Genomic DNA, 12,986 nt, shown 5'->3' with positions numbered 1-12,986 from the left:
GTTGATCATGTGTGCCTTTGATTTGTGAAACCTGTAAAAATATGAATGGTTGTTTGTGCGCTTATTTGAAGTCTTTAAATCATATGTCGTCATTATAAAGTAATAGTAACTTTTATATTGCGTAAACAGATCGAATTGTTTTTCACCATCAGGGTCCTTTTTTGTTTACTCCTTATACCTTGACATTTTCGTTATTTAAGAAATCTAATAGAAGAAATACGGCAATTGTTATGTATCGAAGCGCTTTAGGTGAAGGCATTTTTTGCCGTTCCCATAAATAAACGCACTATGAAATTGACGTAAAAGAACAGAGCAAACTGAATAAGTGACATGCTCAAACTGTTTACAATAACATATTTGGATAGGTTTAGATGAATCTAAATAATGATTGTACTTATATGATTTATATGTATACACAAATGGCGTATATAACGCATTTTAGCATCGTTTGTTTACGTTTCTTTGATGTTATGATTATCGGTGTCACAAATAAAGGTAACAGTATATTACTGTTTAAAACTCATAAATCCATGGACAAAACACAAATCGGGGTAACAAACTGAAACTGAAGTAAACGCATTAAATATAAGAGGAGAACACCGACACAACATTAAAAATGTAACACACACAGAAACGGACTAAGCATTAGACAAAATCCTATGAGAATAAAAATTAAACATCAAAACCAAATACATGAACTTGGGATAGACAAGTACCGTGACACGTCCTATAGTAATGTGAATTCACACTCAAAAATAAGAGAAAACAAACGACACAACGGACACACAACGTTAAAATGTAACATATACAGAAACTAAATATAATATAACAATGGCCATATTACTGACTTGGTACAGGACAATTTTAAAGGAAAAAATGTTGGGTTGAATCTGGTTTTATGACATGCTAAACCTCCCTCTTTTATGGTCATGTGAAATATAACATTTAAATGACAACACACCATTACAGGCCTACAATTTCAATAGATATGAGAACGCAATCGACAAAGAAACAAACGAACAACAGCCAATTAAAGGCAACTAGTTAAAAATTTTAATACGCCAGAAGTGCATTTTGTCCACACAAGACTTACTGGTGATGCCCAAATACAAAAGTTTGAAAGCCGAAACAGGTACAAAGTTGAACAGCATCAAGGACCAACAGTTCAAAAACGTTCTGCCAAAAACGGTCAGGGTTTACTGTTAGGTACCAGAACATCCCAATTATTTAGAACAACTTATACTTTTGCAAACAGTAAATTTTATAAAATGACTATATTTTCCCCGTAAAATGCTTATATTTGTACGTCATCGCTCTATAACGTCAGATAGCTCATTCACAGAACAGCATACTACATGGGATAACGATCAAATCAGCCCAAACAATATATTCATATTTTACCACGGGTGTGTATTCAAAGCGTTTGAAGAACGTCGAGTTACAATCTACATTTTATATGCTTGTTGTTTCCTTAGTAGATACTCTTAACCCTTTTCCTTTCAGACATTTTAGACCTTTACTTATCGAAAAGACACTATCAAAGTTCAAGTAAATACTATATCCGCACCAATGGTCATGCGTAGGCCATGTTGGGCTCAAATGAAAGATATTTGGGCAAATATGTGAGAAAATGAAGTTTGAAGATAATTCGTCCTTTTTTGGTCACGTGGTATATTTCCAAATGTCACGTGACTGTTGGAGAAAAAGTGAAAAAATACGAAATCCTTGTGCAAAGTGTCGTGCAGAGACATATTGTTGCGGTAATAGGGTCACGTTTCAGTGAAAAGACAATGCCTCGAGTCTGTTTAAGACAGACAAGTCATAATGTTGGTATTAACAGAAAAATGACCTGCTATGAACCTTGAAATACAGATGTCCGTAACATTTAAAATAACTGATTTTAGACGCTCTTTTCGTCCAATTTCAAATTTGCACACTAGTTTTTTGTCTAATTTGTTTTCAATCTATCAGTAACCTAACTTTTGTTTTTACAAGGAAAAATTCATTGAATTACCCATGCTAGCTTGATCAGGCACACCCTGGACCGAGCTCGATGGAGTACATGGGGTAAAAAGGAGGCATTTTGGCACACACATTTAGACATTGTGCATGTTTTCTTTTTGAAACTGAAAGTCAAGTTAAGTTACTTTTAACATACAAAATGATTTTTCGAACTCCCGGAGTGAGATTCGAACACAGAATCTCACCGCCCTTGAATAGTTCAACATACCCCTAGGCCATTGGCATCGTCAAAAATAATTTGAAATTTAAGTACTTTTAAGTTTACTACTCAAGAAATGAATAAAAACAAATATTTATAAATATCCTCGCCCATTTCGTTTTCTCTTAGAAATTATGTTGTTTACAAATGCCTGATTTTTACGCAAATAAAGGAGGAATCCACTATTTAGTATGTCATTTTAACATTGAAAAATACATGGTCATTTATCTAAACAAATGTTTTTCAACTTTATCATACTCCAACACTTACAAAACAATGTTTTGTTACATCTATTTCGACTTTGACAAATATTTCAGGATATTTTATTGGTTTTTTTTGTCTCTTTTACCATATAATCTTTAAGATATGACTTCGGATTTTCAGCGCATTTTAAGTTTGTGATTGCGCTGGTACACTACATTTTTAACTAGTGTACAAGTTAGAACCATTATTTTAATACTACTCTTCAAAAACTAACTGCACAGTTATTGAAAAAAGTCATAATTCCCCTCAAAGGACCAGTTTTCTTTGCACTTTTTATTTGTAAATATTTTTAAAAATTAGAAGAAAAAATGTTTTTTACAGCAAATTACACATTAGTAAGAGGCGACGTGACTATAAACTGATAGTGATAGAAGTTTGGTGCACATACAATTACAATGCTAATTATCTGAGGATTAATTTGAGCCCTTAATCCCATCTGTAAATCAGCAAATGGCGATGGAACAAGTCTAAATGACCGAAAAATGTTCTTAAAATTGGCTTCACTGGCAGCAAGCTGTACCGGTTTGAAAGGGAAAGGGTTAATGTCTGCCTTTATTTTCTCATGTTATATGAAATTCTTTCTAATAACAGGAAATCTTCAGAATGTTTATTTTTTATCATTTTAAGCTTGCATGCTGGAAATTATAAACTAGAATTATTTATAACAACCTCTTTATTTTGTCCTTTCTGTGTAAATGTTTCACGATTTAATTTTCCGTGTTAAATACATACGAAAAAGCCGTGAAGAATTCTTATAAAAAAATGTCTTCACGTAAGCTTATAAGACTGGTGTCTCCAACTTTTGGTCTAAAGCGTTTTTTGTGCGAAAAGAAATTGATAGCACAATGTTTTTAGCAAAATGGATAAATCGATGTATTTTTTGTATTTTAATAAATGTGTCAAAGTACCATTAATGACTTAAAATAAAAATAACATATATGGAAAACAGTGAGTAATGAATAACAGAAAAGTATTTTGTGAACAAATGAACAGAACTAGACTTACTCATTTTCTCGTAAATTACTGATTAAGACACCAAAGCAGTTGAAATCTGAAATGTAAATATATGATCACAGTCAGGGTTCTTCTTTGTCAAAAGTATCCCCCCCCCTTTAACGCCGGTTCATTTTACAATCCTAAATATGGAAGACATTGTAGGGATCACACGCTGCCAATTTAGATCTTGAAAACAGATAAATTTATCCTCATAGTACCATTTCGATCCTTATATGCCAGTTGTATTTTAAGAGACAAATATATCTTCTAGGTAATAATCAGTTAATGCATTTGTCTGCATTCGGTCAGCTTAAAACTATTGACCGATCGGTTGTTAGGTGGAATTTTCGAATATTCGTAATCATTTGAAAAAAAAAATCTAATTCAATATTCAGTGGGAGGGCAGACTAAAAACTTTCAGTGGTTGAGTGCTATACCCTAGATATCACACATAAAGAATGAAGTTTTTTCGAAGATATGCATTTTTAAGATCCACCTAAAAAGTCTGTCGTCAAATACTTTTAGTGACAATTTGCTGGTAGAACTCATCTTCTCTGTTTCATTAGAAAGATATTTCACTTGACCCATATAAATATATCTTGTTTAGTACTGTGAATTTTCGAATTTATAGGGTCAATCTGTAGCCTTGATATATAATAATGATAGATCTGAATCGAGATGATGCATCAAATACTTTTACCTTTTACGTTTTCAAGACAACATATTCAACTCAAACACTTTAACATTAAAAAGGTGTCCTCGATTTTCTCATTTCGATGCAATTGTCACCCACTTTTTGGAATTTTTTCTTGACTCACATAATGGAAGAGCAATGAAAATTAAGGAACCAATATATTGATATGTTCTCCGTCCTTAGTAAAGTAAAAAAGAACTACAATCCGAGGTTATGCATTTGTTAGAGCAAACTGAATAGACACCCATGTTAACAATTATAGGTCAAATTACGGCTTTCACAGGGATAGCACAGACGCATTCATATCACATATTGTGTTATATATTTTAACATAAACAATTAAACATATGTTGAATAAATGAACTCTGAGACAATATAATAATAATAAAATGTCGGTGCCTATTTTTCATAAAAGTTTCAGGTTGTTATTAAAATGATATATAAAGAGTGTCTATGGAACAACTCTTACCTGGAACAAAATGACATAAAATTAAACAATGTTCACATGTTAATTTGAAGAAAATGATGTTCCTGTTAAGAGTACGGAGGTAAGCCTTTTTTATAACATAATTAACAAATTAATTGTTTTGAGTACAAGTACAGAGGTGAAAAGTTATCGTCATAGTAAATACAAAAGAGGTGATACATTTTTTTACCAACAGGCCAATCTAACACGGAAACATGATTTGGGAGTACTCGCAGTTACTAATATCTAAAAATCCTTCTTTAGAGACTTAAAATTATTCGAAGTAATGACAGTTTTAACTCCATTGAAAGTCAAAGATGACATGACTTTTGCAAAAGTATCGACAGTTAGTGGGATCTTTAGGATTTTACTTTATTGTTAACATGTATTATGTTAATGATATAAGAAGATGTGGTATGAGTGCCGATGAGACAACTCTCCATCCAAGTAAAAATTTGTAAAAGAAAATCCATTATAGGTGCAAGTACGGCCTTCACACCACCCCAAATTGTAAGCTTTAATGGGCCCCCAAAAAATACTAGTGTAAAAGCAATCAAACTTAAAAACCAACGATCTAATCTACATAAAAAAAAACAGAAACGAGAAACACTTATGAACCAGATCAACAAACAATTTATTTATAGGAAATAACTATGGATGTATATTTATACATCTCCAAAACCATTCGAAAAGAATAAACATTTGTTTTTGTTTTAATTTGATGATAAGAAAATTAATGTGAAAGCCAACGTAAAACTATCGAGAGATCTTATAAAAATATCAACTAGATAACCTTCATTAATAAGGTTATTGAAAGTTTGGATTAGTTAACATTGATCACATTTTGATTTCCGCACTTTTTTAAATTAAATTTTAAGGTAAGATATTGTTACGAAATCCCTGACTCAAAAATTTACCAGTGATGTATATTGGTAACGTTCTGTATATTTGTGACATTACTACACACACTGGCATAGGGAACGAGTTTTGATAAACAGTGTATGCAGGAGCAAAAGGAACATCGACGTCTAAACGGAAATATCAATAGGGAATAAGAAATCGTCTCTTTTATTTTAACGATCTAGTTTCCTATGAAAATTCGAATCTTCAAATCTAGAAAAGGCTGTTTATGTTAGAATTATTCAAAGTGCCTTTGGGTATACTCAGTGGGGTATTAAGGTTCATCATAACCTTTTGGCTAATATGGCCGTATTTACACCACAAATTTTACTCTGAGTACAGACAAACCTATGCACCTGCAACAGTTTTAAGGGATGGCACGAACTAGATATATAAATTTTAAATGCATTTTATATTTTAGAAAATTTTAAACTTTACTAGATTTTGCTATCCAGTTTTATTCGTTCCTGCAGAAGGTGTCAAAATAAACTTAGTTGGGAAAGAGGTTTGAGAATCTCCCCTCATATAATACATGTTGTGAGTAGTATTCATTTAAATGGACAATAGATGGACAATAGACATCTTCAGATATAGGTGACTTAAACTGTGTAACTGAGTGGACCGTATCAAATGAAACTCGGGTGTTTGTTTATTTTGCTATCTTCTGCAGACTGGAAAAAACTGGACATCAAAATCAAGATAAGTTTTAATTTTATGAAACGTAGAGTTCATATAACTTGTATATATCTAGTTCCTGCCATGCCTTAAAACTTTCCTAGACGTACCAGTTTGTCTGTACTCATAGTAAATTTTGAGGTGAAAACACGGGCATATTTCTCGATTCCTTATGATGAACCTGAACATGACTCTTTATTGTCAAACGCAAAAATGTCAATGTTTTTATTTAATTTATTATTTAAATAATAGTTTAAATGCCTTTGACCACAATTGCGGAACCTATACTTTATATCAAGATATGTTTTTTCCTAATATGATTATATATCACGTTATCTTTTTATTTTACTACAATATATATAGTCATTTTAAATAGCACAAGTACTAGCACTTTATTTCGATATTTTTTATTAATAAAATACACTTGCACTATACATCAATGAATTCCGTGCTTTGCACATAGTAATTCATTTTAAAAAAAAACTAAGCAGTTTAAAACAAACCATTTGTCTTTTGTTATCTGAGATTTACATGATCAATATGTCTGATCTTTTTATGACAGAATGTTCGTTACGTTAGGAATATATACTTTTCGACAAAAAATAGCATTCCTATTGGTGTTAAATGTGAATCTCTTTTTTTTTCATATGATGCAGGAGTTTCATAGGAAGACTGACAAGACGCAGGACAATTTTTTATCACGTGTCGCTATATAGATGCTGCCTTCTTACTAAATTATGTTGAATGTATGGACTATGTTGAACATATTCATCCCATCGAACTATAAAAAAAGGATACAATAGTAGCGTCAGACTGCAATTTTGACGTTCATATATCTACAGATTGGCAAAGGGTCAATGGAGAATAAACCTTTAAAAAATTTGGAAAATCGTTGTTTTAAATTACCTTTGAAGCCAATTGTTGTGTTGGTTTGATTGAATCCGATGTAACAAGAGCAATCTTCACTTGAGGGATTGCAGTAACATCCGGTTTTTGGTTCATTGACAAAGTGATATCCCTTTTCTGTATCACAAGAGCATGTTCTGTCGGATATTGTCGTTCCATTGGCATAAGTAGTCTGACCGTCGCTATTACAAAGTGATTTCAGCAAAGCACAGTCGCTATAACCAGTTGTGTTAAAGTTAAAAGGTTGATAACGTGATATCCTACAAACATCTCTATTTGGATTTGGTTGAAAAACGTATTTATAGCCTGAAATTAAAAATACAGAAAACGGGGATATGAAATATGTGTATCGGTTATAATCGAAATTGACAAGACGGATGTTTACTGTTACCGTTATATTAAGTTAAAACCTTCACAACATGTGATCTCATACTGAATAACTTTTCTATTGTTCATTGTATACAATCTCATTGAATATGCATGTTACTTTTTTTTAACTCAACTATTCAAAGATAATGCAATGACATACCAGGCCCTAAAATTCTAGGTCTTATGCATTTATCTCTGTATACATTAACTTGAAGGTTCACATCATATAAGCAAGAGTACTTTCCTTCAGGCATGCACACAGATTTAGCTCTAAGTCTCCAGTGTGCCTGAGGTGGACAAGAAAATTCATAGCTGTCAGTCGAAGACAACACCTACAAGATAAGAACAAATTATATACTAGGAACAAGGTATGACAAGTGGCATGTTTGGCCCCTTCTTCAAAGGACTTCATTTTCGATCCATCATAAGCCTATGCATAGTGACTTAAAAATGTTGAACATTTTATGTTTATGTGATAATTTGTTTGCCTATCAACTGGTTTCCTCAAATTTACTGTTTTATCCATCCGAAGGTGGTACCTAACACTACAGGTAGATATCTCTTTAAAATCAGTTAAACGTTATAAATACCTAGAGTTGTTAAAGGAATATTAGGCTTCTAAATGATAAAAAAATAGTGTTTGTCAAAATGCTAAATACCCAGTGTGATATTTCTGATAAAATGGTGGTTAAAATATTTTGAAATTTTTATACTTTTGTCAAATGGTCCAAGTAAATACTTTGTCAAAATTTTATAAAATTTAAACGAGCCAAATTAATTTAAGTGAAGGTGTTGGGTACCACTTTAAATGCATTTGCCCTAGGAAAAGACTTCTAAATCCATTTAAATGTAAGTAAATATGTTACCAAACACTTCAATATATAGTATTATTGGATCTTTCATTTAAATGAGTTCCAAATAGAAATCTAACAACCACAATATTGCCTAGTAACCAAACAAAAGAACATTTTTCACCAATGTTTTCCATCAAAAGAACGAAAAGTTCAAATATTTTCATACAACTCATATTAAGTCGACTATATTGAAATACTTATTTACCATGTTAGCATTTAAAAACAATTTGATTTTGTATTTATATCTACATATCTACATATCAACCCGAGTTTCTCATAGCAACAAATAGTTAGTTTTTATTAGGTTAACAGTAAGAGAACATTTTAAAAGGTGTTTAGCATCACTGAGTGTAATATTAGAACTTGAAATGTGAACATGTAGGATATTTATCAGTACCTAAATTGCAAATGTCCAATTTAAACATTTTTAATTTGATGTTTCCATGGTGATACATGATTAATGATATCATATATTCTTTAGCAACCATCGCATAACAGATATATTTAAGTATGTTTTCCCTATAAAAGAAAGGCAGAATATACCTTTGTTTCAGTTTAGCATTCTGTACAATAAAAGAGGGACGAAAGATACCAAAGAGACAGCCAAACTAATAAATAAAAAACAAACTGACAACGCCATGGCTATAATGAAAATTACAAACAAACAAACAAACAATAGTACACATGACACAACATAGAAAACTAAAAAATAAATAACACGAACCCCATATCCTATAAGATATTTTACTGTCAGTAACAGCCTTATGACATGTAAACAAATTCCTTTATACTCTCTCGTTTTTTGTAAAATATGTTTGTTTCAATTGTGCATGACCTGATGAATACTTAGACAATTTCATCCTAAGATCTCCATGGATTCCTTAATTGTTTTCGCCCAAATACTGATCAATTAACTTAAATATTAAGGATTCCTGTCTTTAGCAAATTTATCGCATAACTGGTTACGATTCCTGCATGCAGTTATTCATTGAAAAATTCTAAGATGAATTACATATCTGCAAATGTTTAAATGTGACTTAAACTGAGTTGATAATTAGAATGTGTGAACATTTGGTCGATTTTACTTCAATTTGATTATGCATGCTACATATAAAATTAATCCAGAGTTTCTAAAAAAGAAACAATACTATTATGACCATAATACAATCATTAACTTTACTGTTCGAAGTTTGTAATATAAAATACGATTATATAAGAGACTCCCTTTTCTGTCCTGCTTGATGCAATGGTATTGTGATATCGGGCCTTATATAGCTGACTGTGTAGTGTGGTATTGATTATAGTTAAAAGTCGGATGGTCACATATATTTGTTAACTTCTCTTTCATTTGTCTCTGGTAGAGAGTTGTCTCGCTGTCAATCATTACACCTATTCTTATTTTGAAATTAACTTTTCTAGACCAACTAAATAATGAGAAATGAATATGTTTTTTATAATATGCTATTTTTGAATGTGTCATACTCAATGTGCATACAAAATCTGCTTTTAAAGTTTAAATCCTTTAGCATGCTTTTATATGAACAAAGTCTTTGCATATTTTAAATTCCCGTTTTACGGTCATCATAACGAGTTGGTTGATCGATATTAGCTTCATGTTTTCGTGTTCTTATAACTTTAGAAAATAATATAGTGGTCTCGCTCACAAATCTCCAACTGGGTCCCTTTCTTGACTGTGACGTTTTGGTTAAGCGTGAATTCGTTTGTACCCTCTCTTCTTTGATTTAAGATCAGGAAACTACGGTCATCCTAGGATTTTATTTTGGAAGAATAGTCTTTAAAAAGCATTTACTAAACATAAACTTCAATTTGATAATTCAACGTTTCATCAGATGAAAACAACTGATGTTACTTCAATGATGACGTAATAACATGCTATGCACGCTCACTGGTCCGATTTTTTTTGTCAATAAATGCAATGCAGGAAGCGAACAAGTACATAACAGTTAGCCATCGTTGCAATTTTTGTGTGTGATAAGTCGTGGTGACTATTATGCTAATGCATCTGTAAATGTAAAACAATATGCAGGGAAGTGTAAAATAGAATGAAACGTTTGTTTTCTGAAAGAATTTTTCAAGAGAGAGTAAAAAGGCCGTGATAACACAATTCAGGTTAATAGATTTTTATCATGTTTAAAGTATACGTACCTTTATAACAGATAGAATGATAAAAATATGCATTATCATTAAGATTTTGGCTTCTGCAGATATTTACTTCTGTAATTCATCTGAAAATATTTACAAAATTTAATATACTGTGGATTCGTCTATTTTCGTGGATATCAATTTTCGTGGATTTCTGTAAACTTGCATATTTGTCAACACTTGATTTCGTGGTTTTGCCGATGTATACACAGCTCATTGGAAATATGCTATTCCTTGAACATTTGAATTCGTGGTTCACCTGTATTCACAAAACCCAGGAAAATTGGTATCCAGCGAATAATAAGGAATCCACAGGACACAATATTTAAATAGTATAACGCATAATTGACGAGCTTTCCCGGTGTAGGACATTACTCGAAATTGGCTTATTGCATCCTTCTTCTAAATGATGAAGATACTAATTATTATTTTTATATCTGTCACACGCCTTATCCACTTATATTTATCAATACTAGTTTACGTTACTTTAGCTAAAATTTTCAGCTTTATACCAGTTTATAATACTGCAACAACGTCAAGTTTTCCTTCGATGAAAAGAAGACGGAATACTATTTACTTTCTTTATCTGTATATCATTCTTGTTGATGAATTTAAGACTAGTTAGCAGAAATACTAAAAAAAAAGCGATACCTAATTCCGGCTTCGTTATTCATTAATAGTATGCAATAAAGTAGTTTGATTCTCTTGAATTTCTCATTATTTGGTAAACACAATGGAATATTTCCCAATGATGCGAATTAAGCTGTGATACAAATTACATTCATTGTCTTTTAAATGAATATTATTATCACTCTAGCTTCTGTCAACATTGAAAAGTTTACCATTAGAGAAATAGTTTTATAAACTTGTGTAAACCTATATCTTTTTGTTTGTCATAAACTTTTCAACAAATTCTACGGACTGCCAGAGGATGATTTCAATGGAAGATATATCTAAAATTCAAACTCCCGATAGGCGATTGTTATATTTGAAAAAAAAAACGTTTAGTTAAAGACTTAAATGCACCCACCTAATATACGGCTATTTTTTTGTTTTAAATAAAAGAATAATGGTTTAACTTTGAATTTTGCCCGGTCGTCACAAAAACTGTACGGTGCAGTTTTTGTAAAATTGACGTTAATTTCAGAAATTACTTGAAAATTATAGAATTACGACATGTTTTTCAAGTAAAGGAAATGAGGCGTACCTCTTCTTTTAGACATAAGGATTAATTGAATTAGATTCTTAAAATATTTAAAAACAATATTTACAACTATAAGTCCGCACACATTTGCAAACCTTCTAAATATTTGACATTTTATACAAAAATTTTCATAATCCTGACCTTTTCGGACCTAAAATTTATTTTTAATGAAATGATATTGGATTCTTCTCGTCTAAGAACGCACCAAATTAATCGTCAGTTATCGTTTCTTTCAATCAAGAAAAGACTTTATCTCAACATGTCTTAAAATCACGACAATTTTTTAATGTTGGGTAAGATTACTATAGTTTCCGGATTCCTCATCTACTTCGTTAGTCGATTTCCGTGTACTAAATAGTGCTAGTAGAGTACGATAAATCTTATTTAAACAGTTCTATTTCTTGCATTAACGTCAGTGTAGCTTAAATAGATATATAATCGCCCAAAATTAAGATCAAATCAAATTTAAACATAGTTTGGAGTTACGTCGAATTCACCCCTTTCTAAATAAGGAATCGTATCGGAAAATTATCTAAAGTCGTGTCGAATTTTCTTAGTCCAGTTAAAATTCCTATTATAAAATGCAAAAACTACAATCCATTGATTGACTCATATGCAGTCTGTAAGGTATTCACTACATGAAAATTATGTAGTTCAACACTTACAAGAAGATACAGTTGTATTGTTGCAGTGGCAAAACAAAAATACGTAGTTAACAGAAGTTCTAAAAAAAAACTTCCAGTTGAAAGTACCAAATATCATAAGAGACTAGTTGCTATACATATTTCTGTTTTGTCTTAACAAAGACTTTGTCCTACAATTACCAATTCTACTGAGCCAGTCTCTTCTCATATATCAACGAGGGTAGTAGATCTAGAAATCATTCTGATTTGTCTGTTTGTATATTTTACAAATGTATAAATAGATATAGGAAGATGTGGTGTGAGTGCCAATGAGACAACTCTCCATCCAAAAAACAATTTAAAAATTAAACCATTATAGGTTAAAGTACGGCCTTCAACACGGAGTCTTGGCTCACACCGAACAACAAGCTATAAAGGGCCCCAAAATTACTAGTGTAAAACCATTCAAACGGGAAAACCAACGGTCTAATCTATATAAACAAAACGAGAAACGAGAAACACGTATATATTACATAAACAAACGACAACTACTGTACATCAGATTCCTGACTTAGGACAGGTGCAAACATTTGCCTATAAAGCCTATAAGCAAGTTATACAACTTCACAAGGTATCCTCTGAGGGGCTAAC

At 31.6% G+C, this 12,986-nt stretch overlaps 1 protein-coding gene across 1 annotated transcript in view; it reads right to left on the bottom strand.

Moving 5' to 3' along the window:
- The window catches only part of LOC134727830 (uncharacterized), a 102,578-nt gene that overhangs the window by 72,130 nt on the left and 17,462 nt on the right, over positions 1 to 12,986 (bottom strand). Inside the window, exon 2 of the mRNA XM_063592221.1 lies at positions 7,652 to 7,823. Coding sequence (XP_063448291.1) covers positions 7,652 to 7,823 — 172 coding nt within the window. The remainder of the gene's footprint in view (positions 1 to 7,651; positions 7,824 to 12,986) is intronic.

The sequence above is a fragment of the Mytilus trossulus genome, chromosome 8 (genome assembly GCF_036588685.1).
Source record: "Mytilus trossulus isolate FHL-02 chromosome 8, PNRI_Mtr1.1.1.hap1, whole genome shotgun sequence".
NCBI lineage: Eukaryota > Metazoa > Mollusca > Bivalvia > Mytilida > Mytilidae > Mytilus > Mytilus trossulus.
This window is presented reverse-complemented; position numbering and strand designations above follow the sequence as displayed.